General features: G+C 55.7%; 1 protein-coding gene across 1 annotated transcript in view; it reads right to left on the bottom strand.

Annotated features, from left to right (window-relative positions):
• Window positions 1–18014, bottom strand: part of FGD5 (FYVE, RhoGEF and PH domain containing 5) — a 104301-nt gene that overhangs the window by 54682 nt on the left and 31605 nt on the right. The window contains exon 3 of the mRNA XM_031470965.2: window positions 1679–1811. Within this exon, the coding sequence (XP_031326825.2) occupies window positions 1679–1811 (133 nt within the window). The remainder of the gene's footprint in view (window positions 1–1678; window positions 1812–18014) is intronic.

Below are 18014 nucleotides of genomic sequence, written 5' to 3'. Positions count from 1 at the left end.
TGGGGAGCGCCAGGGATCTGGAACAATCCCGCTCCGGGGCTGCCGGCTGGGCTGCCGGGAGCACACTGTGCTGTGGCAGCCTCGGGGCGGGGGTGGGAAATTTAACAGCAGGCAGAAGACCGAACGTGCCCGCTCGCTGGTCCACCGGCCCCTCCCGGATCCACCTCGAGGAAAACATGTGTGTGTGTGGGGGGGTGCATGATAAAGGGTCCTGCAACGCGGTCAGTAGGGCAGAGACATCAGGGACTCTGTAATACCCCTCAGCAGCCGATGGCAAAATAAACGGCAGCAGGTGCACACGCTGAGACGCCATGCAGCACTGAGAACGCAGTTGGACCTCTGGGCACCAGCGTGGGAAGGCCCCTGAGGTTCTCATCAACGAACCCAACCGAGCCACCCTGGGTTTCTTACAGTTTGCTATGACGTATGGAAAAACAGCACCTCCACAGCCGATACCATCCATTCCCCTCATAGCAAACGACACACACAGGTGAATACAGGGGAAAGTTCTGGAAGGACACACACCGAGCTGTGCACCACAGTTACCCCCAAGAGCACAGGGCTGGGAAGGCGGGTCCCGGGCACTTCCACCCTCGCCTGTAATGACTTCACACGTCCTGAGGAAAGTCTAGCAGAGCACGCCTTGTGCAGCGAAGACCTGACTTCTGAAGGTGGTGTCACCTCTGCTAAGTCGTGAAGGCCTCGTGAGGGAGGACGAGAGGGCAGAGGGCGGCAGGTGAGGAGGCCGGGCCCCCAAGAGTGAACCGACCTGCTGCAGGGAGTCTGGCTTCCCCGTCTCTGCTCTCAGAATGACAGGATGCTCCTGTCCCCAGCGTGGCTCCCTATGTGGGCCCTGTCCCCAATGGGCCACCGGATCCACCCAGTTCTGGCCCCAGCAGGACACCAGCAGTGTGACCTTGGGCAAGTTACTTAACCTCTCTGAACCCCTGTGTCCTCAACTGCAAAACAGGGACAATGGTACTGACTTCAAAGTTGTAAGGAGTGAAAGAACAGACAGCTCACTGTCTAGCCAGGGAGGAGCAGGAACAAGGGGAAGGGGAAGGGGACAAGGATGAGCTGGGGTCCCTGCCTGACACCCGATGCCCAGTAAGAAGGTCTGAGCCTCTACTGAGACTTGGACCCCAAGACACTGCCCGCCTTTAGACAAATGACAGCCCATCCCTCGGCCCTGCCCCTCTCAGCATCACTGCAGGGCACGGGGACACCAGCTCTCATTCTAAAACTGTTTTCACTTAATGAAACTCAATCATACCCCTTAATCCATCTCACCCTCACGATTTCCACTTCACAGATGAGAAAACTGAGCCCCGGCGGCCCAAGGTCACTGGAAATCCAGATCTGACTTTGTTCAAACCAGGCAACAATGTTCCATGTCATCCCCAAAGGCTCTGGGAAGCCCTGAACTTCCTCGGAGCCTGGAGACGTCAGCAATCACCCTGTATCAGCAACTCCGGCCCCTGTGTCTGCCATGTGTCTTCAAGCTGCAGCCTCAGCAGGTCTGAGACTCAGCCTCTGTGTCCAGCTTGAGGACAGCTGTTTGCAAACAGCTCCCTCCACACCAAGAGGGGAGGGCGTGGATGGTATACCATCCTCTCTCCACCCTCACCTCCCAGACCCACACTTCCCACCAGCCCCCGGCCTGGAGGGAGCGCCCTACCTTGTGGGTGAGGCTGGGGTCTCTTGGAGCACTGTCCTCCTCCTCCGAGCTCCCCTGCTCTTCATCCGACGTGAGGTCCTCCTTGGGGGCTGCTGTTGAGATGGGACAGACCTTGTAGGGCTCTGTGTAGGCACTGGGGTCAGAGCAGAGGAGAGAGTGGTTAGACCTCCCTGTCCAGCAAAGGGAAAGTGAATGGGCCAGGGGACCTGCTAACGCCATGAGCCAGTCACAAGCGCTCTGTATGCAGAGCTCTGTGTCCTCCATGGGGACCCAGAAATGAATAAAATCAGGCACAAACCTCCTTCCTGCCCCAACTCCAACCAGCCTGTCCTCCTTGCAGTTTCTTGGACATGCCAAGCTCTTTGCTGCCTCAGTGCCTTTACACATGCTGTCTAAGACAGCCTCGTCTCGCTCATCTCCAAAAGGGAGGGTGTGATGCTGAAGGAAGGTACAGATAATTACTATGAAGGCAAGAGGTCTGATTGGTCTGGCAGCCTGGACTGGACTGGTCAGGCAGCAGCGTCAGTCCTCAAGGTGGCCGTGTCCTCTGGGCCTGAAGAAGGGATGTGATGGTGTGGCAGAGAGTCAGGGATGGGCATCGCAGCCCCTCGCCCTAGCCCTGCCATCAGCCAGACCATGCAAGGCACTCGTTTCCACCTCGGCTACTGGGGGATAATGATGTCTGTCTCATTTTCCCAGCAGGTGTTGCGACGACTGACACTTACAAAGCATATACACGTGTGATGATCTCATGTCTGTACAACTGACTATTACGTAGCCATCGCCATTAACTGATTAAGTAAGTAATACATTCACTCAGTAAGTATTTATTGATTGTCTGCTTTATGCCAGGCACACAGCTAGGCAGTGGGTAAAAAATAAAGCAGATATGGTCCCTGTCCTCAAAAAGGGAAAAGCTAACATATGATTACAAATTGTGACATGTGAAGGAGGCGTTTTCACAGAGAGTAACGGGGTTGCTGTTTAGACAGATCAGGGAAGGCTTCTCTGAGGCTGAGACCAGGAGGAGGAGCCTTGTGATAGCACAGGGAAGTGTTCCAGGCAGAGAAGCAGCCTGTGTAAAGGCACTGAAGCAGCAAAGAGCTTAGCATGTGACATAAGCCAATCGGGAACAGAAAAACACTCTCTTCTCTCCCTTCTAAACCTTCCCCACGGAGGAGGCTCTCACCCATCACAACAGCCTCCTTGCCTGCTCCCTGCTCCCAGCCTCCCTCTGCACATAGCAGAGTGATTGTTCTACAGCAGAGATTGTGCATGCCACCCCTCTTACTCAAGAACCTTCAATGGCTCCCTCTTGCCTTTAGCAATGTGGTCCCAGACAACTTCTCACAAAACTCTTTATACTAAAAATGCAGGCATCTGCTCTCATTAAATTCTTATCAAATACTTATTCCTGCCCTCTGGGAATGTTGCAATGAGATGCTGGAGTGATGGATAATTGATGGATGGACGGGTGGGTGGGTGGGTGGGAGAGGGGTGGTGAGGACGGAGCATCCACTCTCTGGAGCAGCTGTACTAACTCTAGCCCAGGCCTTACGTGAGCAGCTGAGCAGGCACACTGCCCTGGCCTCAGGCCTTGGTCCGGGGGAAGGGCGGCGGGGGTGGGGTACACGGAGAGAGGAGACACTGAGCCTTAGGCCACAGTGGAAGCAGAGGCCCTTCCTGGAGCTCCTTCTTGACTATGGGCGGACTCAGAAGCATGGCTACCTATCTCCAGAGCAACTCGAGCCCAGGAGACAAGGGGTCTGCCAGGAGCAGGGCAGCGTCCCCTGGTCCACACAGGGGCCAAGAGGCCAGACAGATCAGGGACAAGTGGCTTGTTCCTGCCCGGGCTTCTGCTGCCATAGCATGTGTGTGGGGGTGTGGGGTGTGTGTGTGTGTGGGTGTGTGTGTAGTGAGGGCTTGTAGCCAGGCCCTTGGGTGCAGAGGCACAGCCCCGACCCAGGCTAAGCCACAACCCACTCTGCTATCCAACCGAACCCCCTTCTGGCTACACCTCTTTCTTCTTCTTTTTCAAAATTTACTTTTCGTTCTTTTCTTTCAAACTGAGAGCAAACAACATAATTTGCAACAAGATGTCTACGGTGGAGGTGTACAAAGGCACGTGAGAGCCTCCCCTCCTGGAACCACTTTCCTCCTCTTTCACTGCCCCTCAACACACCACCAGGACCACCAGTGCCCCCCTCTAAGGAGCTGTCCCCAGCCCAAACGTCAGGGACACCGCGCTTGCTTAGGGAGCTCAGAACCACGCTGGGAGTGACTGCGTGGACAGTCTCATTGAGCCCCAGCTCCCTCCTCCAGAGCTTCCTCATCAATTTGCAGCGGTGTGCCGTCCCTCCACGAGGAAAAGCCACATGAGGCCCTGGCAGGAGCCACTGGGCTCTGTGGAGGACGACCAGTTATGAAGAGGGGTGCAGCGGCTAACCGTGCGCCCAGACCATTCCTCCTCCTCACCAAGGAAAACAAGGTGTGGCGGGCCTTTTCCAGAACGTGCTGTGAAGGAGGACAGGGTTCCCAGCCAAGCCTCCCACAGGGTAAAGGGTGTCACCATCCTCCCAGGCAGCAAGTCAGAAATCAGAACATCTCTCGCACAGCCAGCCGCCGTGCAAGAGCATTAAACCTCTCCCAAATTTGCCTTCCAGCCTTTCCCGACTCCATGGCACCTCTGTCGCAGCCTCGTGGTCACGCCATCTCTTGCCTGGACGTCGGTAACAGTTACTTCCCTGTCTGCTCCGCTCCCCCTGGCTGCCCTCCCATCTGTTCGCCCCATGGCCAGAGTGACCTTCTCAAACCCAAGCTGATCTTATCACCCTCTTGCTTAAACCATTCAAAGATACGTGGCCCCAACAGCTCAGCCGGCTTGGCAAGGCTCTGCTCAACCTGGGGCGCGGGAAGGTGGGCGTCCTTGGGCCCTGATGCTGCCTGAACTCTCCCCAGCATCAGATACCGCTGGAACTTGGGGGCTCCACCTCAGGCCAGGCAGAGGGCTGCGATCCGCAGAGCAGAGCCATGGGTGACACTGGGGGGAGAGTTCATGGAAGCCAAGCCCCCAGACAGGGGGAGGGGCTGGCTCAAGGGCATGTGGCAAACCTGGGCCTCTCCACGTCGCTCCTGTGGGTGCCTCTGCCTGCACCCTGTCCCATTTTAGAGACATGAAAACAGAGGACCAGCCAGGTTCCCTCAGTGCACTGATGTGCGGAGGTGGGTCTCAGGCTGCAAGGGTGGAAAGGGCTTTCTTTTCCTTCTCTGTGGTCGTATTTCCTCTCTGAGAGGCAGCAGAGGGCAGGGCAGTGAGAGTTCACACCCTCCGGCGGGGCTGCCTGGGTCCGAATCCTGGCTCGGCCACTCACCGGCCTCGTCTGACCTCTCGGAGCCTCGGCAGCGCCCAATTCACCGAGCTGCTGGGGGGGATTCAGTGAGTCAAGTAACGTCAGGCACTAAGACCAGTGCCCAGCACACTAACTTTGCGAACGTGAGCTCTTCCTCACCAGCTCGGCCGGGCTGCACATGGCTGTTATCCACTGACCGTTGTCCAAAGCTGGCTCGTTTTCCACATTTGCTGCTATTCTGACCTCCCCCGAAGTGAAAATACCCATGAAGTCACAGTCCGCATTCTTCTGACATTTTAAACTCAACCATATAATTACAACGTGCTTGACGAGGGCGATCCTGCCCTCCACGGAAGACGCACAGGCCTTACAGAGACACACCGGTTCCCGCCGACGCCTTGGCCAGCGCCCTTGGTCCAGCCTCGGCCTCCGTCAGAAAGGCAGCCCGGGCTCTTTTTACTCTCCTTCTTCCTCGCACTTCTGTTTTCTAGAGCGGTCTCACACAGGAAGGCAGGAGACCAGGGTTTGGGCGCTCCGATGATACCCTGGCCTGTCTCACTGTCCTATGTAGGGATGGTGGGCACAACAGACGGGGACAAACTGCCACTAAAGATGTGCCTTCACAACAGAAAAGAGCCAGTGCAGCCCAACGCCTTGACAGAGTCGATGAAAGCTGAAGTGACAGGCCTCATCCTGGGCTGAAGTCATTAGTTAAAAAAGCAAATCGAAACAGTCTCGGACCACAAGTGTCAACAGAGCAGCTTCTGGAGAGTCCGATGCTCGCTACCAGGCTGAGCTTCAAACACAGAGGGAGGAAAAACACCTCCGAGAGATGTTTTCTTAGCAACTTCTGCCCAAACGTTCCGACAGGCCCTGGAGAGCTTGTGTCCTGGCTGAGTAATCACTCTTGCCTTGGGGACAGACTGGTACGGTCCATCCATCTCCCCAGTCCGTCAGCGTAAACCTCTGAGATGGGCCTTTGCACGGTACGCACTAAGGAAGCCTGCAAGGCTCTGTATTTTAAGCTGTCTGGTTCCTATCTGTTTAGTTTTTTGGTCATTCAAAAAAACATATTTTAAGAGCCCTCCATGTTCCAGACTCTGTACTGTATGTAGTTACTGGTAATAGGGTGGCGAACAGACAGATGTTGTCTGGTCCACGGCCGCTCTAGTCAAAATGCCCACTATAATTGTGACTAAGTGAAGCCAGCATTGTCTCCAGACACTTTCTTTGAACACACAATACACTACATACGAGAAAGCCCTCTGGCCTGAACACCCACCCATCTGCTCACTCACCCACCTGTACACTCTCACCCACTGGCCCGTTTATCCGCTCATCATTCACTCCCTCCCCTTCTCCCTCCATTCCCATCCCCCGTCCACCCCTCCATCCACCCACTCATCCACCATTCATCTACCCAGCCACCCATCCACTTCGCCATCCACCCTGAATCCATTCATCCACCCACATACGTGGCCACCCTTCCATCTCACTCAACTTTCCAGCTACCCAATTATCTGTCTTTCCATCCATCCACCCCCTTACTCGCCTATTCACCTAATACGAATTGGCACCTACTTCCAAGCGCTGACACATGGAGGAACTAAAGACGACCAGAGCTCTCTCCCTGGCTGCCGGGGGGCACGGTGCGACGCGCTGGGTAAGCTGGCGGGCTCAGAAGTCAGACGTTTGGTCTGAATCCCAGCTCTACCACTTCAAGCAAGTTACTTAAACTTTCCATGCCTCAGTGTTTTTCCTTCTTAATCTGTAAATCAAGGGCAATGACACATGCTGGGAAAACAGGCTAAAGGCCATGCGGTCAGCACTGAAGTTTAAAGACCAACTGGACTAGAACTTTGGCATCAGATGAAGGAGAGTCACCGTGTGACCTTAGGCAAGTCACCCAATCTCTGTTTCTTATCTGTGAAGTGGTGATGACTGTGTAGGTTCATCGTGGGATTAAATGCAAACATGATGGTGAGAGCGGCCATTGCCTGGAACGTAGTAGGTCCTTTCTGGCCAGCCTGCCGGAGAGCCAAGTTCTAAATCCCCAGACTAGTCTCCACAGAGCTGCGTCCTCGCTCTGGCTTGGCTTGCTTTAAAAGGATCATAAATTAAAGCTGCCCAAAGCTCGTTACCTTAAACAACCCTTCAAATGATCACAGTTTTTCTCAGGAGCCCAGAGTTGTAAAAGGACCAGTGCATCCACGTGGGGGGGTGAGCACTTTGAAACCTGGCCCAGGGCTGCCCAGCTCTGCCCATTAAATCCCATCCTGTGTGACATGCACTGGGAGCCACAACCCCGAGCACGGCCAAAGCAGCCTAATAACTCATGAAAAAGGGGACACCCCCTCACTGGGAACCTCCCGGTGGGCGCCCTGGCCCCATGCTCCGCCCGTGCTGGTGCAACAATATGTGTGAAAACTGCACATGGAACATCCTCTGGCTCCGCTGAGATAGGCTGGGAACGTTCTGAAGCTCGCCAGCTTGGCGGGAGGGGCAGGGGGCTTCAGGGCTGAGCCCTTTGGGAGCTGGGAAGTTTGAGATGGAGGAGACACAGTGACTCGGTGAATGTGACCATCCTAACCAGAGGAGCAGCTGGGAGAGCCTGGAGTGGACGGAGGGGAGGGCTGGGCACAAAATCGGATTTCCAGATTCTGACATTCAATCCTGTCCCTCATCCACTCCCTAATCCCTCAGCACCTTCAGAGTTCACGCAACTGTCCCTCCAGACTTCCCCTTCTGCTCTGTTACTTCCTTGTCACTCAAAACTGACCCCTCGCAGGTTTCCCTTCTTCAAAGGGACATTGAGGTTTTCATGGATACAGATATCACCTGCACTGTAACCGGGAACTTTCCATCCGATACAGTGGAAATTGCCCAAGGTGGGGCTCAGAGACCCAGGAGTCCTGGACTCACTGCTGACCCACCGCACGATCAGGGCTGCATGACTGTGCTGGTGGGCCTCGGTTTCCACATCTGTAGAATGGAGGTGGACAACAAGACGCCCACGGACATGAAGCCATGTGCTGAGACTGGGCCACATGCACCCGATGGCCCGGGGGCCAGGCTCCGAGAGCAGCTGCCTGCCTGGAGTGAGTCTCTGCTCCGTTCCCTTGGAGAGAACACGGCCTACACCCAGGGTCAGCCAAGGGATAGTACTTGTAATGGTTCCCAGAAACATGATTGAAGGAGAGGCTTTTTAAAAAATTCAATTTCCATTTTTCACTAAGTAAAAACAGAAGTGCATCCTTGCCCTCTGTCCTGCGACGCCCCCACCCTCTACTTAAAGCACAGCTTCGATGGCTTCATAGGGATTTGTCTTCTTGTTCTAACAGCTTTAGTGACATATAATTCACATACCATAAAATTTACCCTTTCAAAGTGTGCAAATCAGTGCTTTTAAATACACTCACAGAGTTGTGCAACCACCACCACTATCTAATTTAGAACATTTTCATTAACCCAAGATGAAACCCTGTACTATTTAGCAATCCATCACACTCCACCCTCGCCCCAGTCCCTGGCAACCACTAATTTACTTTCTGTCTCTATGGATTTGCCTATTCTAGACATTTCATATAAACAGAACCATACACAATTTGTCCTTTCGTGTCTGGCTTCTTTCACTTAATACAATGTTTTCAAGGTCCATCCCTGTCACAGCATGAAACCAGTAATTCATTCATTATAATGAGCAAATAATATTCCACTGCATGGCTGGACCACATTTTGTTCAGCCATCCATCCAGTGATGGGCACTTGGACTGTTTCCCTTCTTGGCTAGTACGAACAGTGCTCCTAGCAGCATTCACATAACAGTGTTTGGGTGGGTATGCCAGGAGAGGAATGGCTGGATCATACGGTAACTCTGGGTGTAACGCTTTGAGGAAATGCAGACTACTTCTGGTTGCATCATTTTGCATTCCCACTGGCAGTGTTGAGCATTCTGATCTCTTCATATTCTCATCAACACTTGATATTCTCTGTCTTTGAAAATTTTAGCCTTCCCAGTGAGTCTGAACTGGTTTTACAGAGACTGTCAAGGAATTCTGTCCCCCTTGACCCCAGCTTGGCCTCCTCCCACCCCAAACACACACTACTGTGTTTCCTATTCAAAGAGAAGTAACTGACTACAAAGGCTTTTTATCAGACAATCAGCTGAGATTCAGAGGTCCAGGGAGAAAAATTAAAACTTTTGGAAGATCTTTAGAAAATGACAGATTAAGATAAAGAGGTAACATACAAGTGGAGAACCATAAGCCGGAGCCCCAGGCTCCCCACCCTGACGGCCTCTCAGGCTCCGGGTCAGGAGGCAGAACCTCCCTCTTGCAACTCGGGGCCCCGGCAGGGCAGTGGAGAGAGCCCTGTGTTTGCGGCCCTAAGCAGCAGCCTGGTTCCGCCCGCTGACCCCGGCATTCTGGCCAGCTCTGGGGCCGCAGGAGGGGGCAGTGTTCGAGGGCACGAGTGTTAGAATTCCACCTCCCAAGGTCCCGACTCAGTCCTGCCGCTCTCAGCCCAGCGACCCGAGGTCAGCTGCTTGACATGCCTCAGTTCCTCGTTAGTAAAACGGAGACGATGAAGATTTACTCCCCCAGGTGTATGAATGAGACCACGACGGGATAGGTGAGCTGCTCAGCACAGCGCCTGGCGCTATGATTTGCCACAATCAGTGTGAGCTGAAGCCAGCGCTGAATGAATCAGGCAGAGCCTTGAGGGCTCACAGACCTGGCTTCCAGTCCCTCCTCCGCCACCAGCTTGCTGTGTGACACCGGGTGGGCCTTTTCCTCTCTCTGGGCCACCATTCCCTCATCTGCAGAATAAGGGAGTTAGAGGATCTCTGAAGGCCTTCCCACCATGATGCTCCGTGAGTCTGTGTCCAAAGGGGTCCCCTGCAAAGTCGAGGAATTCTGTCCCAGTGTTTCCTGCCATGTCCCTGCCTTTGTCAGCCGTCACATGCAGCCAAACCGCTGACTCCCTGGCCCACACACACCTCATACCTTCTCATCTCTGTTCCCCTTCCTGCCTGTCCCCCTCCCCTTACCCCTCCAAGCCTACCACGTGCCACCTCTTCCAGGAAGCCTCCTCCATCTCTCCAGCTGGGTGGAGCTCCTGTCACCATTTACCATACTCTCCGTCACTGCATCAGGTCCTCGTTAGCCACCAGTTCTCTCAGGGCAGGAATCACGGGCCCGCTATGCGCTTCTGTATCTTCCATGAATGGCACACAGTAGGTGCACAGCAAGTGTGTGCTGGGTGACCAGCCTCCCCAGCTATTCATCTGATGTCCCATCAGACTGCTGGTGAGCCCCACTTCATTTCTGTGCATCCGGGCAGGGGCTGGGCACACAGTAGGTGCTCAACACCTGTGGTGGAAACTGAGGATGCTGGGGCTAGCCAACTTTAGTGGATAAATGAGCTTCTTTGCTAATTAGGCCATAATTTTATATTGCTTCAAGTATGGCTGAAGGTGGGGTGGGGAGAGGCCGGATCTGGCTCGTCCACAGGTTCAGTGGATGCTGACAGGTGGGTTCAGTTTGCAGATGGGCTCCACAGCTGTCAGCCCTGGCACCCAGAGCAGGGAGGAACTCGGACACATCTTCCTTCTGGCGTGTCTGCTCTGGGGTTCGGGGGAAGCCAGACCACAGGGGAGGCAGGAAGGGCGGGGGAGCCAGGGCTGCCACCCCAGCAGCTGGAGACGATGCCGTGGCTGGAGAGTCACAAGGAGCGCTGTAATTTTATAACCGCACACCACATCTGAAGCTGCCAGGAGCTACGAGAGGGGCCTCTGCGGTGTGTGCGTGCGGTGGCCTGAGAAACAGCCCCCTCCCCCACCCCTCCCCTCCACACCCCCCTACACGGACGCAGCAGCCGTGGTAGCAGAGGCAGAAGCCGGCGATTTTAGTGCTTACAACGTGCCAGGCACCTTGTGCGTCTTCTCAACCACCGTGTCCTGCGGGAATCAACAGGCCCATCTCACAGGTGGAGAAACGACGGGCAGGGTGCGTGCAGAGCTGGGAGGGAGCCCGGCTTCTGGGCCCGTCCTTTCACCTGCAGGTCTACACCGCTTCCACAGCAGGAGCGGCCACCTGCACACACCCCGGGGATCACCCCGTCTGACCCTCTCCGCCGCTTAGTGAGGGAAGCACCCCCATCATCCCCTCCCTTCACCTGGGAACGGGCTCCGGGAGGCTAAACACCTCACCTTGCCCAGGGCCCGCTGTGCTCCCCTCCCGCTGGCTTCTCCCAGAAGGAACCACAGGCCGGTGTTCCGCAGTGGGCCCACCCACAGACACGCGCATCCACCTGGTTCACTGCTGCCCTCTCTGCGCGGGGAACACGGACGTGTGAGAAGGTGCAAGCAGTGTGGACACATGGCACAGGGACAGCCACCCTGACAAGCCAGTCACGTGTGGCTGGAGTGGGACGCCTGGGTGGGGGTGGGGGGGACACACAGCCAGACAGAGATGGACACACGGAGGCTCAGACCCAGAAGGGGAAGGTGACACAGGGCAACCCCCTGGACCCAGACTCCCAGCACCACACACACTCTTGTCACGTGGCTCATCTGTGGTTGTGCCCGACTCCACGCACCTCCTCTGCCCCAAACGGGGAGGAAGCATTTTTAGACAAATGCCCTCCTTTGCCAAAGGCCTGTAAGAGCTTCTGAGTCTACCCTGCTTCTCAGGGCGTGGCTGCTGGTCAAGAACAGATGCCTAGGCAATCAGCCCAGCAGCCCGGGCCTAGGATTCTCCACCCCAGACCCGGCTCTAACCTCACCTCCTACTCCAGGAAGCCCTCCCTGAACACTGAGGCAGGCCCACCATGAACCTCGTAAGGCTTAAGCTTCGGGCCCCACACCTGCATGTCTCTCAGGCGCTACAGATCATTTTATATCCTTCATTGCATAGTCTTCTTCTTAACGAGACTCCCCAAATTACACAAGCTTCAGAATCTGCCCCTGCCCCACCACACCTGCCTGCAGAGGCCCTGCTCCCCTCGACACGGCCCTGCACCCCAGCCTCACCTGCTAGTGGCCTTAACTGTGCACAGCGTTTCTCTCCCTCACCAGACTGTGAGCCTCTTCCCATTGGCCCGCAGTGTCGAACTCTGCATCGAGCAGGTGCTCAGTTAACACCTGCTGGTTTTAATGGACTCTGGGAGGAAGCAGCTCCAGACAGGTTCAAGTCTGCATCATGATTAGACATGGATTTGGGGCATCCCCAGATCAGAGCTGTCACCTCCCCCCGGCCCAGCACAGGCACAACGATGTGCAGCAGACGGGGTGGCCGCAGCCAGCGCCGTCTCACCCGGCACATCTCACACCTGCTCACCGTCTACCCGTGCCTGGTGCGGGGGACGCGGGGATGGAGGAGGTACCCTTTCTCTGCTCCTGACGCACCCACAGCCTGGCGGGAACGCAGACTGACAAGCAGGGGAAGGGTGGTGAGGGCTGCGTGTGCAGGAAAGGGACCCAAACCTACGGGGGGGGGGGCGGGGGGTGTCACAGGAAGGTGAGAGCTGACAGTCCAAAGGCTGAGCAGGAGACAGACAGGAGAAAGAACCTGGGGGAGAACACAAAGGCCCAGAGGAGAGAAACGCTGGAGCCGTGTGCTATGGGGTGAGGAAGGCTAGGAGAAAGGGCTGGTGAGGCAGCGGGGTCTCAAATGCACCTGGGCTGTGCATCCCGGGCCTGACGGGAGCCAGCGAAGGTTCTAGCCAGGGGGAGACCTGCCGCGCTCCCTGGAGCGTCCACCCTTGTCACGTGGGAACAGCAGTGGGAGGAGGCACGCTGGGGGCAGGGAGACCAGAGAAGGCTGGTCACGGTCTTGGGTGGAGGGACAGCGAGGGGTGGGCTCAGGGAAGGCCGCGGGACCACAAGAGGGGGCGGTGTGGGAAGCAGCAAGCTGTTGTCCTGGTCACGGATGAGAAACCGAGGCCCCGAGACACCAGGGGATTTGCTGAGGGTGACCCAGCAAGCCAGGCGCAGCCTCCAGACTTAAGCTCAGGTCTCCTCGTCCCAAAAGAACGCTCGTCTCTCAAAGGGCAAGGCTGGGGATGTAAAAGCAACGAGACAGCCCCCGACACCCGGGCGGCCTCAGTGAACGCTAGTCCCCTTTCCAGTTCTTACTCAGGCTTTAAAAAATAGCCTGTGCTCCCAGTGTAATCAACCTGGGAGCATTTTTACAAAAGGCCAGTTCACACACGCTTCTCAGGCACACTTCTGTGGCCTAAGGGAGGCCAACCTACACTCTCAGGGTCACAAGGCTGAGCGGGATTGGCTGCTCTCCTGCCTCTACCAGCTGGGCTGTGGGCCGCACGAGGGCTGCGGCTATGCTGTGAACTGGTGAGGGCTGTGGCAAGTCACCCATTTAACAGGTGGGGAAACTGAGGCCCAAAGCCGAAGGACTAGCAGTAGGTCTCCTGCCACCCAGCTCAGAGCTCTGCCCACGCTCCCTTGGGAGGAGGGGTCGGCTGGCCTGGGGTTGAGGAGGCCTGCGGGGTGCGGCCGTCCTAGAGGGAAGAGGCAGTGGAGGGGCAGGCTGCCTAGGAAGTGGGACCTTTCCCTTCTACAACAACAAAAAGCCTCGTCCTTGGGGTGGGAAGAGGGGCCCCGCCCTCAGGACACATCTTCCTCCCCTCCTCTACCCACCCCCTAGGCCTTGTCCTGCACTTCCTGTCAACACCCACACTTCCTCCTGGGGAGGGCCTGGCGGTGCGGGGCCACACCCCAGCCTGCGAGCCCAGCACACAATGGCTGGCCCGGGGCTCCACCGGCCACTCCACACCCCAGGCCTTCCCTGGGACCCAGAGAAGTGTCACCCTTGGCTAAAGCTGGACAGTTCAACACTCTCCTGCCAAAGGCAGGCAGAGGAGGGCTTGGGGGGGTAGGGTGGGGGCGAAGGTCTGCCCTGGGTTGCAGAGTGAGCCTGGAATGCGGGTCACGCCCTGCTCATCTGCACCAGCACCTTCTGCCCCAACTGCCAGTCCGAGAAGTGAGGACGCTGCCTGGGAGCACAGACTCAGGAACCAGCCTGCCTGGGTTTCCAAAACCTGGTTCTCTGCCACTCACCAGCCATGCAGCCCTGGGCAAGTTTTCTGTGCCTCAGTTTCCTCATCTGTAAAATGGGGGAGAATAAGAGTACTGATCTCATTGTGTTTTTGTGAGGATTTAGTGACTGGAAATATATATATATACATATATATATGTATATATATATATAAACACACACACACACAAAGGCATACGTATGTGTATATATACATACATACACACTTGTATATCTCCCAGAACAGTGCCTGAGACATAGTAGCTACGTCACTGTTGCGGTTTTTAAGTGTTTACTGACCATTCCCTCCAGGACAGACCTACGCCTGCAGGCTACAGCCCAGTAGGGATGCGTTTTGGGGTTGGATTTCCAGCCTTAACACAGTTCAGAGTTGGAAAGATTGTCCTGGGAGTCAAAAGCCTCTTGTTCTGCCAGCAACTGGCCCTGTGACTCTGGGCAAGGCCACGCCCCATCCCTGCACCTCTGCGTCCTCACCTGTAAAATACGATTGATTAAAGTCCCCGCTCTGTCTACATCCTGGGTTGTCGGGAGAGTAAACGAGACAGTGGACAGGAAAGCAAATCACCGCGTCAGGGTTTAAGGTGGAAGCTGGCATTCCCAAGCAACTCATCCCCAAACGTTATCTTCACTGATAAACTCTGACTCTGTCTGAGTGTGGTTAACATCACAGCCACAGTGAGAGCGTCCTGTGCCCCAAGTCCCGGCCGAGCACCGACTGGCGGGACCTCTCACTGCGTGACTCCTTGTGACAGGCCTACGAGTGGGTGTTACCATCCCACGTTACAGATGATAAAACTGAGGCTTCAACTGCATAGCTTATGCTCTAAGAATGGGCCACACATGAGTTCCTTACAGCCAAGCTGGTATCGGCCCAGCACTTCACAGTCTACAAACACCTCCGCATCTTTGATCTCAGTGGACTCTCATCACCTCCAGCTGAGAGAGGAGAAAATGGGGACCAGAGAGGCCTGGCGACCTGCCCACAGGGTCCCACAGTAGAAAGCAGACATGGGGACGAAGCGCTTGCCTGGCCCCAGGCTGAAGGGTCTCCCCCACGCACGACAAAGCCTCTCCAGTTCCCGATCGGGGCTGGGCCACGTCGGGAGACCCTCCCCCCACTGACCCCAGGTGCCGTGTGAGCAGTTCTGGGGCCCGTGGCTGGGTGTCTGGAAGTATTTAGAGCCACGCAGCTAAGCCTGCTCTGTGTGAGTAATTTCTTTGAAGCATGGGTTCTGAGAGTCAAGTTGTGACGCCAGCTGGCACAGCCTTTCCCCACACGCCCAGGACAGAGACGACACTGGAAGGCTGGGAAAACCACTGTCCCACAGGCCATTCTGGCTCGGGACGAAAGAAAGTGCTGGAAAAGAGGCAGTGAGCTGGAAAACAGCCCTTGAGGACGGCTCGGCACAGTGCCCACCTCCCTCAGCCCCATCCTCATGAATCCATCTCTCAGTCCCCGGAGCCCCCAGGCCAGCTGAAACATACTCTTCCACTGGGAGCTCAGACTGCACCCGGGTTCAGTGATGAGTTTGCCCCCAGCTGGTGACCAGGTGAAAAGTCTTCTGTGAAACCAGCTGGGAGACCATCCCTGAAGGAAGTTTTCATGGGAGTCGCCTTTGCAGGGAAGAAAGTACAGGGCCTGGTGGGCTGAGTTCTCACCTCTGAATCCGCACCAGCCCCACACCAGCCTCCGAGCAGCCCTCCTCCCTGTCCCTCCACCTGCTGGGCCACCTGCCCACCGCCCCAGCTTCAGTCTCAGCCTCTCCCCAGATTCTGGACTCATTCTGCCACTAGTCAGGGAGGAACTGGGCAACTTCATTCGGCTCCACAGGATCTGAACATAAGAAGGGTGTCAAGGCGGTGTCCACACCGTAGAGCCTGTAGGTCAGGGCACGCTGGGCAGATCACCGCTCCAGAGCCCTCCTCGCCCATGCTGTTACTGATACGAAGCCCACCGTGTAACCCTCCCTAACCTAGGGTCTTGATAATCTCTCTCACAACCCAGCCTCAGGAGTACTGCTCCCTTCATCCCACCTGCATCACCTGTCCCCAGACTCCCTGGTTCCCAGAAACTTTCCAAATCTCTGAGAGCATTGCACAAAAGTGCAATGACGCCACAGCCTTGCGTGGGAGACAAGAACCCTGTCCCTGGAGGTACTCAAATGACAGCTTGGTGAGCACTGAAGCATCTAGTGAGCGGTGGGATGGGGCCCCAGATGCGGTGGGGCACCCTCATCTTGAAAGTCCCTTCCAAACCCGAAGTGACTAAGTTCATTCATTTTCATTTAAGCTTCCCAAGGTAAAATAAGTTATGAGTTGATGTGGCTGGCAAATTGAAGATGGCTTCAAAATGCAGCTGGATGAAACCCTTCCTGCAGGAGAGTCGCCATCTGCCTTCAGAACCCTTACCATGGAAATGACGTGGGGTGGGGGGAGCGACATCAGGAGGGGTTTGTTGACATGTACAAGTGACAGAAAGGGAAAACAAAAACAAAAAACCTGGAAGCTCTTGGCATTTTCTGAGCTAAGGCAGAATTTCTGTTAGAACTTGAGCTGAGGTAGACACCTATCTTTCTCAGCTACTCCAAAGCAAAGCCCAGGGGTAGGGACTTCCCTGCACACCTTAGAAGGTAATGAGACACCAGTCACGGGCTCCTGCAACTGACCAGACCCGCAGTATCCAGTTAAGATGGGCGCTGAGGGAAGGCCTTTCCAGGAAGGAGAGTCCAAACAAAGGCATGGAGACAGGTGGGTGAGGCCTATTTGGGAGAAATCAGGTTTCTTCTGTATTCAGGCGCACACACCGCTAGCTCTTTATAGACACTGTCTAATTTTGTTCTCCCAACAAGTAGATGCAGTAGGGACATCAACTCCGAGATGCAGAGACCTGAAACCACTCACTGTTAAACTGTGTAGCCAGGGTTTTCCACCAAGTCTGCCCCACTGAACAGCAAGATGCTTAGGCACTGTGACGTGGATCTATGTGTCCAGGCTGGCCATCCCTGGAGGGACCTGTCCCCCATCCCTTCCTTTTCATAAATACAGGAGTGCCAGCCAGGCCCCAAGGCTGCCTCTCCTCAGCAGTGGACCTGACCGTGGGGGAGGTGACCTCTTCACGCAGCTGGCTGAGGAGAAGTCACGTGGTTAGGGGAGCGTTTCTCCAAGGTGCAATGGGGGTACCTGGGGGAGTCTGTTATAAATGCAGGTTCCTGGGCCACACCCCAGACCCTGTGGATCAGAATTTCTGGGTGTAGGTCCTGGAAACCTGCATTTTAAAAACCTGCATTTTTTTTAAAGGCATAGTAAGAGCTGAGAAATGTTGCAGATAAACGGGTAACAGACTCAGGTTCAAAGCCCAGACCCCCAGCTGTGCAACCCCGGGCAAGCCACTTCTGTTTCCTGAGCCTCAGTTTCCCCAACCGTCAGACAGGACTCCCTTCCCTCTAACCCAGCGGCTGCTGTGAGGACCAAAGGGAGGTAGGAAAGCTCTCTGGGTATGCACAGGTGTAGACCTCAGGAGACCTGCGTTCCTTCCAGCCCCAAACTGGTACTGTGTCCATGGGAACCTAGCCTGATGGGGAGCGGCTGGCTGTGACCTCATCGATGGGGCGGCTGCGGAGGGTCAGGGTGGACCCAGCACACCCCTAGTCAGGGCGGGCCAGCTGCCTGGCATCCAGATGGCGGTCCGTGTGCAACGCCTGCTGCAGGGCCCTGTCTGCAGACTCGGCGTCAGCCCTTAAGAGAGCCCAGATTTCAAGGCCAAAAGGAAAAGACCACAGCAGGGAGGACACCTGGCACAGCACACAGCCTCACTCCCCCTCCAAGCTAGAAACTCACAGCCCATGTAGGGGACAATCTCCAAGCTGCAGAGACCCAAGGGCTCCTTGGCTGCTGAGCACAGTACAACTCAGT

Source organism: Camelus dromedarius, chromosome 17 (assembly GCF_036321535.1).
Source record: "Camelus dromedarius isolate mCamDro1 chromosome 17, mCamDro1.pat, whole genome shotgun sequence".
NCBI classification, from domain to species: Eukaryota; Metazoa; Chordata; class Mammalia; order Artiodactyla; family Camelidae; genus Camelus; species Camelus dromedarius.
The sequence above is the reverse complement of the archived record's forward strand: the minus strand, read 5'-3'. Positions and strand labels throughout refer to the sequence as shown.